An 18885-nucleotide genomic window follows, 5' to 3' on the forward strand; every position below is an offset into this window, starting at 1 on the left:
AAAAAAAAAAAAAAAAAAAGCATTGCATTAGGCCGGGGATTTAGCTCAGTGATGCCGCTGCCTGCCTCGCAAGCACAAGGACCTGAGTTCCATCCCCAGTCCCCCCCCAAAAAAAAAAGAATTGCATTACATTTAGATTTCATGTTCACTTAACCTCCTCTAACCTGTTTATTTTGCCTTTTTTGTTTTAGGAAAATTTCCTAACACTGACATCTTCTAAGACTCTAGACAGTTTAGTGTGTGGGCTGTCGAAGCAAGCATGTCTCAAGACAGTTTAGATATGTTTAACTGTACCATTTTTCTTTTTTATAATCTTTTGGACTGTTCCTATATTTATATTTTTCTTTATGAGCTTTCATATTTTTAATCAAGTTAAAAAAGATTCTGTTAGCATTTCCATTGGGCTGGCATGAATTTAGGAATAAAAGACATTTTTGTAGTAGTCACTTTTGGTGGGGGTGCTGACCAGAGAGGAATGAGACAGAGCTAACAAGCTCTTGAAACAGGATTTCCTAAGTTTTCAGAGCTTTGGAGAAGGGAAGTATCTACCACCTAGATTTGATCTTTGGGTCTTTGAATCCAAGGACTTTTTAAAGCAGTTTTGTAGGAGATCCTTAGCCTCAGAGGAATCAACTTTTGCATGGAAATTAAACTAATTTATAAATCGGTCACGGTTTTTAGGGGCATGTGTCTGCCAAGAAAATCACGGTATTCCTTCTTAGTATATAATTCCTGAGAGAGAAAAAATGAATCAGGAATTCATACCAGTCCCTGTAATTACCGTCTAAAACCACAAGATTCACTTGTCTTTGGCAGTGAGATCCTGTACTCCATTATCCTTTATGCAGTTATTTGTTTGATTAGTCTCCCATCTTAGCTGCCATTCTTCTCTTCCAAAGATGTCCTCCTCTCCCTGTTGAAACTCCACACATTACTCAGGGCCTTCTCCATCGTTAATGCCTCCTTAACCTGGGTCTGTCCCGATGCCATGTTACCCTCGTGCCAAAGCCTCCCTTATCCTGCATTCAGGAGCCACACTCTTCTTATGTTACATCAGCTCTGATTCCCTGTGCCAGGCTGAACTCCCATGCAGATACCCACCTGTCCTCATTCACTCCAGGGAACCCTTACATAGCGATGCCGTGCTCACCCCACTCAGAGCTCCACTCTAACTCTTGAGCTTGAGCATTCCTGGTTATGCCTTCCCCACCTCACCTGTGCCCTGCCACAGAAACTCTTCTCCTTAGCTTATGGTTTGACAGCCTACAGCCTGCACAGGACCAGCTCAGGCCTAGCTTCCATTCTCATTCTTCTTGTACTCCAACACTCTCCCCTTCAAGGGAATTTTTTTTTTAGGGTTTTTTTGAGCCTTCACTTTTTAGTTTAGGCTAGCCTCTAACTCACAGCAATCCTCCTGCCTTAGCCTCCCAAGTGCTAGGATTACACATATGCCACCATGCCCAGCCTTGAAGGCACTCTTTCTTGTGAATCACTTTTTTTTTTCCCTAGGAACCTTTTGTTTTTTATTGCTTTGTTTTCACATTACAGATATAGTGTCCTCTTGAATTACATTGAGGATAACAATTCACAATTATGGATCTCTCCTAGTTTTATGTATTTTTCCCTATGGAAAACAATAAGTGGTTTAAGTGTATCAATATATGTACTAGGTTGTTTATCTAAATGGTATTTGTAATAATGAATAATTGAGAACAAAATAAGTTATAAGACATTGTTTAAAGCAAGAAAAATAACTTCAAAGTTTTTAATTTTTTATATATGTTACATGTAAATGTGCGTAGAAAAATGTTGAAAGACTGTTGTTAAGTTAGAAACAGTAATTATCTCCTGGGCTTTGGTAGGAGGTGGATTATGAGGCACTTTATGTGTATTTCTGAATTATTTGAATTTTTTACAATAGATATATTATGAGGAGAAAAAAATATTTTTAAGGGTTTTTTAGGGTAAAGGAATATTAGAAGGACAATAAGATAATACCTGGGAATGTTTATTTAATAATTAATTGTATATGTGTCATTTGTGAAAGCCACTGCATGATTCTATTGTCATTAGGCCAGTTGTAAATAACACACAAAGGGTATGTATGGAATGTTAGCTGGTGCAGTTCCTTGGATTTTGTACTGAAGAGATCTCTCTCTTGGCAGGGTCCCACAGTCCCTCTGATAGACCTGGAGCACGTCCTCCCACTCATGTTCCAGGTCGTCATCTCCAATGCAGGCCACCTGAATGAAACCTACCACCTAACCCTTGGTCTTCTTGGCCAGTTAATCATCCGTCTTTTACCAGCGGAGGTTGATGCTGCAGTGATCAAAGTGCTCTCAGCCAAACACAACCTGTTTGCTGCTGGGGACAATAGCATTGTTCCAGATGGCTGGAAGACCACACACCTACTCTTCAGCCTGGGAGCTGTGTGTCTGGACAGGTAGCTTTGGTTCTCACTCACCACCCACCCACTATACCCACTATGTTGTCTGTTTAGGTCAAATATCTGGCTGTTGATGCATGGCAGTGTGCTACCATGCTGTTGTCTAGATTCTTCTGTGAGGACAGAATAGGTTTTTTGGTAATGTCATCAGTCCACACAGCTCCGCAGCTTCAGCACTGTCTGCTGATTCATCTCTCTATGCTACGTATTCTGGTGTGTTTCTTCCTGGAGCAATAATTGTAGGCCTTGAGATTGAAAATCTGTTTTCATTATAAAAGGAACATAACCACAGTACTAAATTTGGAGAGCAGAAATGAACAAAAGAAGTTACTCTGATTTACCTTGTATTAATATATCTGATACTATTTACTATATTTACTCATGAGCTCTTTTCTATATGTGAATGTGAGAGTACATGAGTGCCTGTGCACAAGGAGTTTTCATAGAGATCTGAAAACATAATTGTAGACTAAGTAAGTGAGTAACAAATCTTGATTTTTTAAAATAAATTTATTGTGGTACCAAGAATTGAACACAGGAGTGTGCTTTCCACCATGGAGCTACCATCCCTAGCATTCATTTTTTATTTTGAGACAAATAAGTTACCCAAGCTGGCCTTGAACTTGAGATCCTCCTTCCTCAACATTCCTAGTTTGGTGACAGCACTGCATCTGGCTATTTTGTTTTCTCACTTAATTTATATGAAAAGCATCATTCTGATTGTTTGTATGTATGTATGTATGTATGTTTAATTTTTTGAGACAGTATTTCACTACATAGTCCAGGCTGGCCTTGAACTCACTATGTAATCCAGACTGGTCTTCCACCAATCCTCCTGCCTCAGCCTCTAAGTGCTGGGATTACAGGCATGCACAACCATGTCTGGTTTGTTCTGGTAGTTTTTAAACTAATAACTGAATGGCTCTTTTCATGTCTTGGGTGTGTCATGGCATATATGAGCTCTGATGAGTTGAGAGCTCTGTTTACTGCCACCTAACAGAGCTCTTGCATTCCAGCCGCGTTGGCCTGGACTGGGCTTGCTCCATGGCAGAGATCCTGCGGTCACTCAACAGTGCCCCACTGTGGCGAGATGTCATTGCCACCTTCACAGACCACTGCATCAAGCAGTTGCCATTCCAGCTGAAGCACACCAACATCTTCACCTTGCTGGTGCTCGTTGGCTTCCCCCAGGTACAGCATCTGAAGGCCTTCTCACCCCTTCCAGTCTTCATCATGCATCTCTAAACCTCCATGGCATATTTTTTAAAACTTTTTTTCTTTAGTTGTATAATTTCCTTTCACGGTGTTGATATATTTTCATGATTGTGGAATGGTTTGTTCAACTTGTATTTTTAACAGTAGAGCTATTTGATTGGTTTTACTAGCTGGTAATTGGCTTTTAAAAATGCATAACTTTAACATAGTAAATTATAAAAACTTTCGCAGAATAATTGCCTTCATTTTGGCATTCATCTTGATCTCATTCCTAATCTTCCTCATGTCTCCCAACTAATACAAAGGGGGCTATAAACCAGTTCTGTGCTAGGCCAATGCCACATGCTTTGGACTTAAAGAACCTTATCCTTGGACACTTGTTGAAGTCAGAGGAACAAGGGAAAGGAGCTGAGCTTGTGGATAGTTAAGTGTTTTTTCTGGCTTGCTGAGTTGTCTTTTTTCTTTTCACATCACATCCTAGGTACTCTGTGTGGGAACCCGCTGTGTTTATATGGATAATGCCAATGAACCTCATAATGTGATTATCTTGAAGCACTTTACTGAGAAGAACAGAGCTGTGATCGTTGATGTCAAAACTCGGAAGCGGAAAACAGGTCCTAAGCATAATTATTTTTTCTAAGAATGGAAGAAAATTGTCGAATCCTTGCATACCCTAAAATCAGTGAAGATAATTTGGTTCTTGCCCCTGCATGTGATATTCTAAAAAGCAAGTTCCTTCCTGAGCAAGTATCTTCCTGAGCTGTTTTTTCCTTGTTGCTGAAGTGATATGGCTGAATTGGAATAATTTTGAAGGCCCCCTTTCCATGCTTTTGTTTTGTATATGTGGCTCTGTGTTTTGGTTTGGCAAATATTTAAGTTCTGAGCATTTAATTTCTCCCTTTGCGGGTATTATTTGTTATCTTACAGAGTAATTTAAACATGTTATGGAGTTGAGTGACTCATGGAGTAAGGTGGCTCCACGTGGAATAATTGTATTCATATTAGCATAACTTTCCTTTTCATTTCAATAGAACACTGAAAGTATTACATCTGAAGTATCCTTTTGACTTAATTTTCCAGGCTCCAAAAATGGAATATCTAAACATTGTACACTCAGTTCTGCTCCAAAAGTAATGTTTTGTTTTCAACTTTAGCATTAAACAGTGACTGTTTGCACCGCCCCTCCCTTCACATATGAACAACCATCTGTTTCAGGACCATTTATTGAACAGACTGTCCTTTCTCTACTGGTGCCTTTCAGAAATAACTGACTCATATGTGTATGTTTATTTTTGGATTCTATTGTAAGTCTGCTGTGATACTAATGAATTTTCCTTTGTAGATGATTTGTTTCTTTTCTCTAACAGCTTTTAATATTCTGTTCTTGTGTTGAATTTCTGGAATCTTGACTTGATACATGCTTTGAGATAGTTTTTTTCTGATTATGGCTCATTAGAATTCTATATTCGTCAATTATCGGTGTGTCAAATTCTTTTTCCATATTTGGAAAGTTTTCACTATTACTTCTGGGACCAGGATTTTTTATGTCCTTTGTGCTATCTTCTGATTTTTCACTGATTCTTACTAATCTTATGTTCTTTGCATCATCTAGTAGCTGTTGAATTGGTGATTTTTCATGGTCCCTTGCTATTTTTAAGAAGTCTTTCATTTGATGATCTCTGGCCACAAATCTGTCTTGTAGATCTGATATTCTGTCTTCACAATGGTTGATTCTGTTATATATACTTTCAGTAAAAATTTTAATCTCCTGGATATCTGTTTGAATCTGTTTTCTGGTATCCAGTCCTTTCCTGCATTAGGCAGTGCTAGTTTCCATCACTTTCCTAAGATTCTCTATCTTTTTTTATCTGTATGTACTGTAGATTCACTAACAATATCTTTCATTATGGTAATCATCTCTTTAGTTATCTGTAATTATTTTCTGGAAACTCATTCATCTGCTTTGTTACTTATGCTGTGACCATTTCAGAAAGTTCAGTTGGGTGGCTTTTTATTTCTTCCACCTCAATACCCCCAGGATTTGTATGGGGCAAGCTAGAAGTCTGGGGTTGCATCTTGCTTCTGTGTTTTCTCATTTTCTATTTTTAAATTTTGTTTTATGAGTTGATGTTTGTAAATTGTTTATGGTAGATGGCTTTATTACTATAATCGAGAACTCTTCAGGAAATGACTACTTTTCAGAGATGTCTTCTAGGCATAGCTGGCTTTTGGCTTTTGAGTCTGTCCCAAGATCCTGTCTTTTCAACTTATTAGAGATAAGAGGTTGCTGCCTGTTTGGCCTAAGCTCAGTTCTTTGGTACTGGACTGTGGTATTATTTATGTTCATATTGTTTATGATCTCAGTACTGGCATACAAGGGACAACAACTGATTACAATAACTATGTCATCTTGGCTAAAGTAGTATAATCAATAATAACAGTAGTATCAAGCACAGTCTAGAAAATGATAAACTATGGTAACTGTTAGTCACCTTTAACCATAGGTGCAAGATTTTATGATTATATAACAAAATCTGAAACAAATCAGAAAATTATATACAGTAATTATCCACTCAGTAGAGAAATTTAGCCCTCATGGGAGAAAATTTAAGGATAAGAGGATAAAACAGAGAAATAGAAAAAGAGGAAGAAAATGTTGACAGGGTTGTGGGGAGAAAGGAACCCTTCTCCATTTTGGTGAGAGTGCAGACTGGTGCAACCACTGCAGAAATCATTATGGAGACACCTCAAAGAACTAGGATTAAAGGTTCCGTTTGACTCAGCTATCCCTCTGCTGGGTATCTTTCTAAAAGAATTAAAAGAATCATACCACAGTGATGTATGTTTTGTTCAAACATGTATACATGTTTATAGTGGCCTAGTTTGTAATAGCTAAAACTTGGAAACAGCCCAGTTGCCCATCAGTTGGAGACTGGATAAAGAAGATGTGGTTTTTTTATAAAATGATGTAATACTCAGCCATAAGAGTGAGAAACTAGAGTCATTCATAGGAAAATTGATGTATATTGAGACCATACTCTTAAGTGAAATAAATAAGACACACGTGTAAATACCAAATAGTTTTGCTAGTGTGAAAAACTAAAAGTATAAATAAGACCCAAATTGTATAACTGATAATGTGAAATAGGAAGAAAATGGCTAAAGGTGTAGGGGAAGTAGGAAGGGTAGGGGAAAGGAAATAAGGGAAAAGAAAAAAAAGAAAAGGAAAAACTGGAAACAAAGTCCTTGTAAATAGGGGAGGGTTGAGGGGGTGAAGGGAGGACAGGGGTTTGGGGGAAAAATGAGAACCAAGATCTGTCATTTAAAGGTACAGGATCCCAACAGTGAATGAAACTGTACTGTATACTTTAAAAGTACCAGTAAACCCAATAAAAAAAAAAGAAAAAGAGGATGAGATTAGAAGAAAGGTTGAAAGACCTTGGGGAAGACAGGAGGGAAAGAAAGGAAAACAAACAAAAACCTAAAAACAATGTTTGCACTCATGAAAATACAAAAACAAAAAAAAAAAAAAGGAAAGAAAAAAGAGATTTATCAGTGATTTCAAGCTTTTGATTATCTTTTGGGGTCTACGGTTTTGTGGTGGTGTCCAATCAGGGCCTATCTCTGCTGTCACTGGTAGACAAAGGAGGCAGACAGAGCCAGATCTGTACCAGATGATCACAGCAAGCCTGCAGTAGGATTAGGGCAGAATGCCAATTCTGGTGCTTTTACCCAGAAAATTCCACAGAAATTCAGACTGATCCTGGCCTCTGATTATGGGATTGATCTGAGTTGTCAACCTACAACCCTTTGGGTGTCTCTTGCCAGCCTGACCTTGGCTCCCTGACCTTAGATGTTTCCTGTGGTTGTCTCTCAACCATTCACTGTGGGATTTCAACACTGGCAGCCCTGAGATGAAGCCAACCCACAGTTGCTCCAAGTCCTGGGTTCAGTTGCCCACCCCCACATCCCCCAAAATGGCATCTGGTCAAACACCTTCTCTAGGGGACATCGCAGCCTCTTGGACTGGAGTCACTCATCAGCTCTTGTAATGCATAGCATCCACTGCTCTGTTCCACTGGTGTATTTCTCCCTGGTGGCCTCTGGAGTCATACTCCCTCACTATGCCTCTGTAGATTCAATCCTCCTATTCTACACCAGGAGCCAGGAGCCCAGGAGAAAGTACAGTTTGCCACCTCTTTCTTTGTTGTAGTCTGTCTCTTCACTCTTTGTGGACTCCACCTCTCCCTTCAGGTCCTTCCTGGGTCCTGAAGGATCCATTTCCTCCCTTCTTTTCTTCCCCAAGTTGTTCTTTCCAGTGTCTGAATTCCAAATCTTGGGGCGGGATTTAATGCTATTTGTTGCTGTACCATCTTTCCAAAAGTCCTATTTTTGGATTCTGTTATGTTTGATTTCTTTATGTGTCTTTGTTTGCCCCACTACCACAATCTTATCTATTTTAGATTTATACTGTCCTAAATCTTAAAATCAGATCCTCCGATTTTGTTCTTTTAAAAAAATTGTTGGGCTGGAGATTTAGTTCATTGATTTTCCACCTGCCTTACAAGCCGAAGGACTCAAGTTCAATCCCCAGTACCAAAAACAAACAAACAAATAAATAATAAGAAAATTGTTTTGGTTCTTCTTAATTCTTTGCCTTTCTATATAAATTTTAGGATCAGCTTAGCAGTCTCTACTAAAGAAACTGCTGATAATGAATGTAACTACTGTATACCTAAAATGTACCAATAAATTAAATGAGAGAAAAAAAGAAATTGCTGGGATTTTAATTAACATTGCATTGAATCTATGGATCTATTTATGGAGAACTGACTTAACAGAATTGAGTATTTAGATTCATCAGCATTGTATATCTCTGCACTTACTTAGGGAATAAATTTAGGCTTATAAAATTTAGGTCTTTAATTTTTCCCAGCCTGGCATAGGGTAGTAACTATCTTCTCTCATTCCTGAATTGGTAATTTGTGTCTTCTTTCATTTTCTAGAGAATCTAGCCAGAGACTTATTTGATTTTTTTCCCAAAGGACCAGCTTAGATTTTATTTTTCATTGATTTTTTTTCCTATTATTTTCTGTTTTGTTGATTTCTTCCCTGTTCATTATTGATTTCCTTTTGCTTACTTTAGGTTTGATTTGCTTTTTGTTTTTTCTGTTTTCTTAAGGTGGAAATCATCACTGATTTGAGACCTTTCTTATTTGCCATAGCATATTAATGTTACGAATTTACCTCTAAGTATAACATTAGCCACATCCCACAATTTTTTTTATGTATTATCATTTTCTTTTTTGTTGTTTTTTTTTTGTTTGTTTTTTGGTACCAGGGATCAAACTCATATCCTTGTGCTTGCAAGGCAGGTGGTGGCACCCCTGAGCTAAATCTCTGGCCCTGTATTGTGGATTATTTAAAAGTTTGTTGATTAATTTTCAGATAGTTAAAGAACATTCCAATATCTTTCTGTTATTGCTTTCAAATTTAATTTCCTTGTTGTTACAGAGCATATGTTTGTTTTAATCCAGTTAAGATTGTTGCAACTTGTCTAATGGCTCAAATGATGACTTTTCATGAAAGTTCCATGCACTTCAAGAAAATGTGTATCAGTTGATAGTGTTATCCAAGTCTTTCATGCTCTTCCTGATTGTCTTATTCTAACAATTGCTGAAAGAGAACTGTTGAAGTTTCTAAATGCATTTCATTATGAAATGTTCCTTTTTATCCTTGATAGATAATACTCCTTATTCTGATATCTTCTTTAATATTTTGTTATCCTCTCCTGCATTTTTTAATATCAGCATATACATGGTATGTCTCTATCTTTTCCTTTAACCTGCCTATGTCTTTACATTTAAAGAGGGTTTTTTTTGTAGGTGGCACTTACTGGGGCCTTCTTTTTAAATCCAATCTGATAATCCCTGCCTTTTAATTGAATTGTTTAGATCATTTACAGTTAATGAAGTTATCAAATCAGTTGAGTTTAAATCTACTGTCTTCTCATTTTATCTTTGTCTCATCTGTTCTTTGTTCCTTTTTTTCCTCCTGCTTTCTTTTTTTATGGAGGGGAGAGGGTTGAATTTTTTTGAGATAAGGTCTCACTGTGTAGTTCAAACTGGCCTTGAACTCACTGTGTAGCCTAGGTTGGCCTCAAACTTACAGCAACTCTCCTGCCTCAGCTTCCCAGTGCTGGGATTACAGGTATACACCACCACACCTGGCCCTCCTGCTTTCTTTTGGACTGGTTTATTTTTTTTTTAATGATTTCATTTTAGCTCCATTATTGGCTCTTTGTATCTTTTTTTCTAGTGATCTAGATTACAATAGCCAAGTAGTTTTTTATACATTGCACTAGGTTTATATTATAAACCTTTACCTTATCACAGTCTACTTTCAGATGTCATAACAATTCACAACAGTATAAAAATATTACATTTATCTCCATTCCCTGCCCCCATTTTTTGTTATTGTTATTACATATTTTGTTTTACATGGTATAAATCTCTCGATACATTTTTTGCTTTGAAATGCCAGATGTTTTAAAAGATTATAAAATGAAAACAATGTTTTTTTTTAAATTTAACTACATATTTACTATTTCTGCTGCTCTTCATTCCTTTATATAGGTCCAAATCTCTGTCTACTGTATTTTTCTTTGGCTTGAAAAACTTCCTTTAGCATTTCTTATAGTTTAGATCTTATGTTATAAGATCTCTCAGTTAGTCTAGAAAATGCTTACTTTGACCTCTTTTTTTTTTTTTCAATGGTACTGGCATCGAACTGGGGTCCTTGCGATTGCAAGGCAGGCTATAGCACCACTGAGCTAAATTCCTGGTCCTACCTTGACCTCATTTTTGAAAGATAATTTTGCTAGGTGAAAAATTCTAGATTGAGTTATTTGCTTGTATAGATTTATGGTATGAAGGGTGAAGGGTGTTGTTCTTTGCTACTTTTTTTGTCATCTTTGCTACTTTTTGTATTTTTTTCTTTGGCTGCTTTTAGGATTTTCCTCTTTATTGCTGCTTTTAGCAATTTTTTTTAAAGTACTAAGGAGTTAACTGAGGGTCTTTGCATTGAGCTACAGCCACAGCACTTTTGAAATTTTTTTTAAAAAATTGATACACTAAATTGCCAAGGCTTGGCTTGAACTTGCAATCTTCCTGCCTCAGCCCCCAAAAGTGCTCAGATTACAAGTGTACATCACCATGCCTGGCTTGGTTTTTAACAGTTTGGTTATGTTTTGCCTTGTCATGATTTTCTTTGTTTCTTCTTGGGGATTTATTGCGCTCTTTGGGTTTATAGTTTTTATTGAATTGGGGGAAATTTCAACCAATTCTTTCCCCTCTCCTCCCCAACCCTGGACATTTCTACTTTCACTGGTAGGAAGACAGATTATTCCCAGCTTTATGTGAGCTCCAAGAATTGTTACCCTACTGCCTTTTAGTAGTTAGTTCTCCTGCCCCCGGCAGTTTCCTCTCACATATATGCAGATGAATATTCCACTTAAGACTTATGAAGAACCTTCAGAGGATCTGTGGGGAGCTCTATCTCCCACCTTTTTTTCTGCGTACATCTTTCTTGTGGTGATATTCTATTCCCTAATTCTAGCTAGCTGCCTGATTTCCCTGAACTCTGATCTCTACCTCCTTCATTCATTGAGACTTCTGAACTGTGCTTAGATTTCTCCTTCGTATTCTTCAGCCTAAAGATTTCTGGTGCTACTGGAGGAGCTAGTTATGTCTCTTCTCAGGGATCATAGTCCTTCATTATCTGTTGCCCGGCGTCTGAAAATTATTGTTTCATGTTTCTTTCATTGTTGTAGTTGCCTAACATGGAAGAGTGAATCAGTCTGTCTTATTTCATCTTGTTTGGAAGTGGAAGTCTCATGTGTTCTACTTTAAGAACTTCCAGCCAGGCGTGATCATGCACATCTGTCTTCCCACGCTTGGGAAGCTGATGCAGAAGGATCATAAATTCAAGGACAGCCTGGGCTAGAGAAAACCTGTGTCAAAAAAAAAATGTCCATAGGATTTAGCTCAGTGATTTTACCTCTTGCCTCAGAAGCACAAGGACCTGAAATGGATCCCCGGTACCTGCCCCCAATGTCCATTAACACCTTGGGAGATGACCTACTTGTGCACAATAGTAAGAATGTGTATTGTTCCTCTGAGTTGCTCAGTGGATAGGTGGCCCAGTGAGTACCATTTTTGTGCTCACCTGCAACCCGTCCTTAACATGTTCCTGCTGGCTTTGAACCACCAGTGGTACATACATGACTGTTCTTTTCGATAGCTTGTGCCACTGGTGTTACAAACAGATCTAATCACTTTTATCTAATCTAATCACTAGTCACTTTTATCAATCTTTTCACTAATAAAATTTTATTTATTTATTTATTTGGTACTAGGAATTGCACTTAGGACCTTGCACTTGCAAGGCAGGCGCAGTGCCACTAAGCTAAATCCTTGGTCCATAAAAATTTTGAAAAGCTGCCCAATAGGACAGTCATGAGTGTACCACCAGTGGTTCAAGCCACCTAGCAGCAAGGCATACAAATTATGGCTCTGTTGTGAAGGGTGTTAAGTAAATTTCCACCGAGCCTGGGAGATTTGTGTTTCTGCAGATTTTACTTTAGTAAGGCACATTGCTGTGGAAGAAACTTGGCTGCAGGAAGCATTAACTGTACTTTTTGTACCTTTCTTTTCCTGACATTGCCCTTCAGTGAAGGACTACCAGCTGATCCAGAAAGGGGGAACACAAGAAAACAGCGACTCTCAAGCCCAGCTGAGCCAGTACTCCCAGCACTTTGCCTTTATTGCCAGTCACCTTCTGCAAACCAGCATGGACAGCCATTGTCCTGAGGCAGTGGAAGCAACTTGGGTTCTGTCCCTGTCCCTCAAAGGTTTATATAAAACATTAAAGGTAATGGGGAGCCTCTTCTGTTTTGTAATAAATTTGGCTGTGATTTGATACCGGTAGGGGATTAACAAGAAATTCCATCTGATTTCAGTGAGTGCTTAACCATAGGATCTTGATTATTTTTAGAAATGTTTGGGGCCTTGTACAAGGATAACTTTAAGGAGAAAATAGAATTTTCCCAATAGTTGATTTTCTCTTTCAACACTGTCCTGGATTCAGGTGCTATGACTTCAAGAGGAAACAGCATAGCCAAGGCAGGTGAGAAGCAAAGTGGACTGAAAAGTTCCTTGCTTCCTCTGAATGACAGCTCTTCTAGTTCATCGTAGGATATAGAAGGGAGAATAAAGGAGACTAGCATCCCATAGGAGCTGCAAAAGTAGGTTTGGCCAATAGACAGGTTAGAGAGCTGGGCAATGTTTCATTTACAGATGAGATGCTATGACTCATGAAGACTTTCCAGTACCTGGTAGAGAGGAGGATCTTTCCAGAAGATATATTTTAGCTCACTTGTAGGGTCATCTTCCCAGCACAGCTGTCCAGGACAGAAGAGCTCAGTGGAAGTTTGTAGTCCCTTGACTCTAAAGGGTGCTCAGTGGCAGTACTGGTGGTAAGACCGGGCTATGTAACATTCTGGCTTTAGACCACCTCTGAGAGTTCATATTTATAGGATTGAGCCCACGTATCTGCTGCTGGGATTTTTTTTTTTTTGTGGGGGCAGGTTTGAGACAGGATCTTTCTCTGTAGTCCAGGCTTGCCTTGAACTCACTATGTAGCCCAGGCTGGGCTCAAACTTCCCACAATCTTCCTGCCTCAGCCTCCCAAGTGCTGAGATTGCAGGTGTGTACCACCATGCCCAGACTGCTGCTGGTTTTGTTCATGGCATTTATCACAATGTGCTATTTGTTTCATTGTTCATCTTGTCATAGTAGGAAAGAGCAAATAAGGCAGAGACCTTTGAATCCTTCATTCAGTAAATATTTGTTTAGCACAAGAGCCAAATGGAACTGAGAGTATAGTGATGAACTTGAACAAAGAACCCTGCTGTTATGGAGCTTGCAGTCTGATGGGCCAGAGACAACAGGGAGCCTGCAGGAAAGACTGCCATGAGTCTGGAAAAGCCTTTCTGAAAAGGTGAAATAAGATAAGGAGGTCACCCTGGAAGAACTGAAAGAAAGTAGCAAGCTGCAAGGCATAGGCACAGTTGAAGTGGAACAGGCACAGTTGTCACTGAGCAAAAAGAGCCTTCCGGGCTTGGAGATGTTGCACCAGCAGGGTGTCAGGCTGGAGAAGCAGACAGCTTTGCAGGACCTTGTCAGCCAAGGTTAGGGGTTTGGATTTTTGTCTCAGGCCCATTGGAAAGATTTTGGAAGGTAGAGAGCAGGGAAGTGATATAAAGTAGGTTTCAGAGATGTTGAATGGATGAATTAAAGAGTGAATGAGCAGGTCATGGGGAAAATTCAGAGTTACATTCTCTCTACTGACTCTGGCATTTTCACTGGTGGTCAGCTTGGTTTCCCAGTTGAGACTGGATGCTGGGAAAAGCTTGCTTCTCTGCCTTCTTCCCTTGGAGACAGCTGCACATCACTGTTTTTCTGCTTGCAGGCTCATGGTTTTGAAGAGACCCAAGCAACCTTCCTTCACACTGATCTGCTGAAGCTGCTGGTGAAAAAGTGCAGCAAAGGGACTGGCTTCAGTAAAACGTGGCTCCTCCGGGACCTGGAAGTAAGGGCAAGGGCAGCTCCTGCTACTCCTGCTTTAGTTCATTCCAACTGCTTCTGCCCTGTACACTTTTGTTCTGTACAGTGTTTAAAACTGTGCCTTGCTTCTGTCTTCCCTTTTGGAATTAGGGACAGTGACACCTATCCTCCCCTGTCAGGGAAAATGAATTTGATGTTTGTTCAAAGAACACTGGAAAAGAAGTACTTTATGGACACACACACTGGCTGTTTTATCATGGTAATAAAGTGTGCCCTTGAATTATTATTTCCCCTTAAAGTTCCTTCAGGCTAAAATCAGCTTCTAAATTTATCCTCACTCATGTTTGCTTTTTGTAGGATTTCAGTCCATAATTTTAGTTTTATTGCTATTCCCCTGAGGCCTTAGCTGCTTCTTAGTGGAGTTCCTATGGCTCTCCTCAGGCTTCTTGGGCCAAGTATCTGCTTCAGGTATGGCAGAGGCCACTGCAAGGATGTTGGTGCCGCCAGCCTTGGTGACCCAAAGGCCTGGCCCATAGAAGAGCTCTAGTGCCTCGGAGAATATGCTTAGGTTTAAGGGAATCTGCTAAAACATGTTAGTGGGAACCTGGGAAAGCATGTGAACTCTTAGCCTTACCTGATATTTTAAATTAGAATATTTTTATTGTACAAATAATAGACTCACCTTGCAGCAAATTTCAAAAATATAAAAACAGAAAACTCCAGATTTTACCTCAAACACAGCTACCATTAGCATTTTCTATCTTTCTTTTTCTTCCTTCTCTTTCTGTGTTGTTTTGCTTGTTTGTTTGTTTTGTTTTGTTTTTGGTACCTGGGATCAAACATGGAACCTTGTACTTGCAAGGCAGATGGCAGCACCATTGAGCTAATCCCTGGCCCCTTGTCCTCTTTCTTATTTCCCTCTTCCTCTCCTCCTCTCCTTCCTCTTCTTTTCAGTACTAGAGTTTGAACCCATGCCCTTCACACTGAGTTACATCTCCAGCCCTTGTGTGTGTGTGTGTGTGTGTGTGTGTGTGTGTGTGTGTGTGTGTATTTTTGGTATCAGGGATCAAACTCAGGTCCTTGAGCTTATGAAATAGGTGGTAGAACCACTGAGCTAAATCCCTGGCCCTCTTTTGTATTTTTTATTTTATTTGAGACAGGATCTGACTAAGTTACTCTGGCTGAGCTTGAACTTACTGTCCTCCTGCTTTAGCCTCCCAGGATTACAGGTGTGTACCACCATACCTGGCTCCTTCTAATTTTTTCCTATACATCTATAGTACAAATAAATTTATATTTTATGATGAACTTGGTATTCAGATAAACTGAGGTCATATGATAGGTATTGTTCTCCATTTTTGTGTAGGTTTAATAACCTTTGATGGCCACGTATGATACAAGAAGGTGCTTTGGCTGGGCATAGTGGCACATACCTGTAATCACAGCACCTAGGAGGCTGAGACAGGAGGGTGGCCATGAGTTCAAGGCCAACCTACACTACATAGTGAGTTCAAGGCCAGCCTGAGCTACTAGTAAGACCTTGTCTCCCAAAAGTGGGGGGTGCTTTGCAGTTTTTTGTCCTTATTAATACTTCAGTAGAGCTTTTCTTTTCACATATTTTACATTATTCCTAAAAGATGAGTTATTGATTAAAAGTTTTTATAGTTCTTTACATTTCACCAAAACAAATTCTAAAGGAGGATATAGGTCAAACTATCATGGAAAAGTTGATAATCGCAAGAGCTCCCATAGTTTTAATTAGCATTTCTTCAACTGTAAGTACATAATTTCATAATACTTACACATATATAAATTATTATATATATAATTTTTCTTTTTTTATGGTACTTAGGATTGAACCTGGAGCCTTCACCCTGAGCTATGTTCCCAGTTCTTATTTTTTTATTTTGAGATAGAATTTCACTAAGTCGCTAAGTTGCCCAGGTTGGGCTTGAACTTGTGATCCCCCTTCCTCTGCCTCCCAACATACTGAGATTACAAGTGTGTGCCTCCAGGCCCTTGCATTTTTGTGAGGCAGGCAGTGGAACCACTGAACCAAACCCCTGGCCCCTAATTTTGCATTTTTTATATGAGTTCTGATGTTTTTAAAAGTTAGGTCAAATATTTTCTGCCCTTACATGGTTAAAGAACTGTGTCATTTTCTCACCCCCTCGATGCTCACCTCCCTTCCTGCCCCTTTCCTCTTTTATAGATCCTGTCCATTATGCTGTATTCCTCAAAAAAAGAGATCAATACTCTGGCTGAGCATGGAGACCTTGAACTGGATGAGCGAGGGGACCAAGAGGAAGAGGTGGAGCAGCTGGTTAGCAGCCCTGGGGAACTGGAGCAGAAAAAACTAGACCCTCTAGAAGACTTGGATGAGCCCACCCGAATATGTTTCTTGGTACATTCTTGAGTCGTCATGGGAATGGGGCATGGCTTCAGAGGAATGGGTTCTCTTTGGCTTGGGCTGTGCTTCGGCTCAAAGTGCTTTAGTCTGATGTCCTAAGACATTATTTGGAATGATATGAAATCAGTAGGGCTTAGGCTTCAGAGGGGCTAATGGGATGAAGAGAAAACAGTGTTGGACGGACATCAGAAAGACAGGTAGTATTAAAAATCTCCACAGAAAGTACAGGGCTAAAGTTTATGCCAGGTGTTCAGCTTGAGTTCAGCTACAGAGAAACCAGCAGGGCATTCAATGTGGTCAATAAGTAACAAGTAGAAAAGAAGAAATTGTGTTTCTTGGCATAGAATTTCCTTGGTGCTTCTGTGTTTTATAATTTCCTTGGAAGTTACATGGTAATGAAGATGTTATAGCTCATGTGTTAGTGCTTACAATTTTATATGCTTTTTTAAAAAGTACTCATCATGATGTTCTTCATTTATAGCCTGTGGTACGTTTTTTTTGTTTGTTTTTTGTTTTTTGTTTTTTTTTGGTACCAGGATCAAACTTGGGACCTTGGGCTTGCAAGGCAGGTGGTGGAACCACTGAGCTAAGTCCTCAGCCCATTTTCGTCAATTTTGAATTCAGATTATCAATAAAGTTTGGAAAGCACTTCTAATTGTTTCTCTTCTGCATCCTGCTGTGCTTTCAGATGGCTCACGATGCCCTCAATGCCCCTCTGCATATTCTCCGGGCCATTTATGAACTGCAGATGAAAAAGACTGACTCCTTCTTCCTGGAAGTTCAGAAAAGGTGAGAGGAAGTGAATTGCACCAAAGGGTGAGCACAAGTGAGGGCAGAACAGGCACTGCTGCCAGCAGGAGCTGGAGAGACCCCAGCAGGCCAGCAGTGGATGGGTTTGCAGTTCTCCGTGAATACACAGGAAAGTTAACTGCCATACCACAGGGATCATCTCTGCAGTGTGTGGCAGGTGCCTTTGGAAGACGTGTGAGGCTAAGCTCAGTTTACTAATGCAGACAGACACCAAGGCAGCTCTAATGAACCTTCCCAGCAAGCAAGCAGCACAGATTAGGTCCTCTGCTCTACAGGGCCTTTTGTTTTCATCACCATTGTGAATTATTTTTATTTTTTTTCCCCAAGATTGATTATATAATTAGCAGTATTCCCTTCTCTTGGCCAGGAAGTTCAGATCTATTCTTGGGCTCAGCTCTTCAGTTTGTGTAGAACTTTATATATCTGCAGTCTAATCCCCACCTGCCATATCTTATTTTGACTTCTTATTCTCTTTATTTTTGAAGTGGGTCAGTGTTGGGGATGACACTCAGGTCCTCACAAACGTTTGTCAGGCATTCTATCCCTAAGCCATACTCTCAGGTCTTTGATTTCTAATCTGTAATAATTCTAATTTAATTTTTCTTTTATTCACATTTCTATTTTATGTGTTTCTTACATATTCTCTCAAATCCTCTGTGAAGCAGGTGATATAAGATAGAAATTGTCTGGGTACAATCTATGCTGCTGTTAGAAAAAAAAAAAAAGGTCAAGGGCTGGGGATTTAGCTCAGCGGTTCGGTGGCCTGCCTCTCAAGCTCAAGGACCCGAGTTCGATCCCTGGTACCAAAAAAAAAAGGTCAGGACTATCACAGACCAAGGCAGATAGAGTGTGTTTCTCCCTCACACAATAGTCCAGGGAAAGCAGGCCGCTCTGCTCCACAGAGTGACCTGGTGACTGATCCCAAGGGTGTTGTTCCCATCTGTGTAGTCACAGCTAGCTTGCCTTCACCAAAGATGGCAGGTAGGGAAAGGAACATATCCTTAGCATAGTTGTTTGAGAGAGGACTCTGGAAGTGGCACACATTTCACCTCCTGTTGGTAAGAAACTACTGATTCTGCTGGGCAAGTGGGGTATGCCATGTCTCCAGTAGGGTGACTGTGTCACCTGTGAGAACTCCAGGGAACCTTGTTTGTAAAACAGAAGGATTCAGGCACAGGGGCACATGCCTGTAATCCCAGCTTCTTGGAAGGCTGGGACAGGAGGATATAAGTTCAGGGTCAGCATGGAACTTACCAAGACCCCTGTCAAAATTTTAAAAGGGCCTGGGTATGTTGCTTGATACTGGAGCACTTGCCGAGCACATGCGAGGCCCAATGGTGCATCCCCAGTACTGAAAAAAAAAAAAAAAAAATGAATGA

General features: G+C 39.7%; 1 protein-coding gene across 1 annotated transcript in view; it reads left to right on the plus strand.

Moving 5' to 3' along the window:
* The window catches only part of Zzef1 (zinc finger ZZ-type and EF-hand domain containing 1), a 127214-nt gene that overhangs the window by 95598 nt on the left and 12731 nt on the right, over positions 1-18885 (plus strand). Inside the window, exons 41-47 of the mRNA XM_033762734.1 lie at positions 2166-2443; positions 3463-3637; positions 4143-4275; positions 12393-12592; positions 14192-14311; positions 16499-16690; positions 17385-17485. Coding sequence (XP_033618625.1) covers positions 2166-2443; positions 3463-3637; positions 4143-4275; positions 12393-12592; positions 14192-14311; positions 16499-16690; positions 17385-17485 — 1199 coding nt within the window. The remainder of the gene's footprint in view (positions 1-2165; positions 2444-3462; positions 3638-4142; positions 4276-12392; positions 12593-14191; positions 14312-16498; positions 16691-17384; positions 17486-18885) is intronic.

This window comes from Fukomys damarensis, unplaced genomic scaffold (assembly GCF_012274545.1).
Source record: "Fukomys damarensis isolate Sample0158 unplaced genomic scaffold, DMR_v1.0_HiC HiC_scaffold_13, whole genome shotgun sequence".
NCBI classification, from domain to species: domain Eukaryota; kingdom Metazoa; phylum Chordata; class Mammalia; order Rodentia; family Bathyergidae; genus Fukomys; species Fukomys damarensis.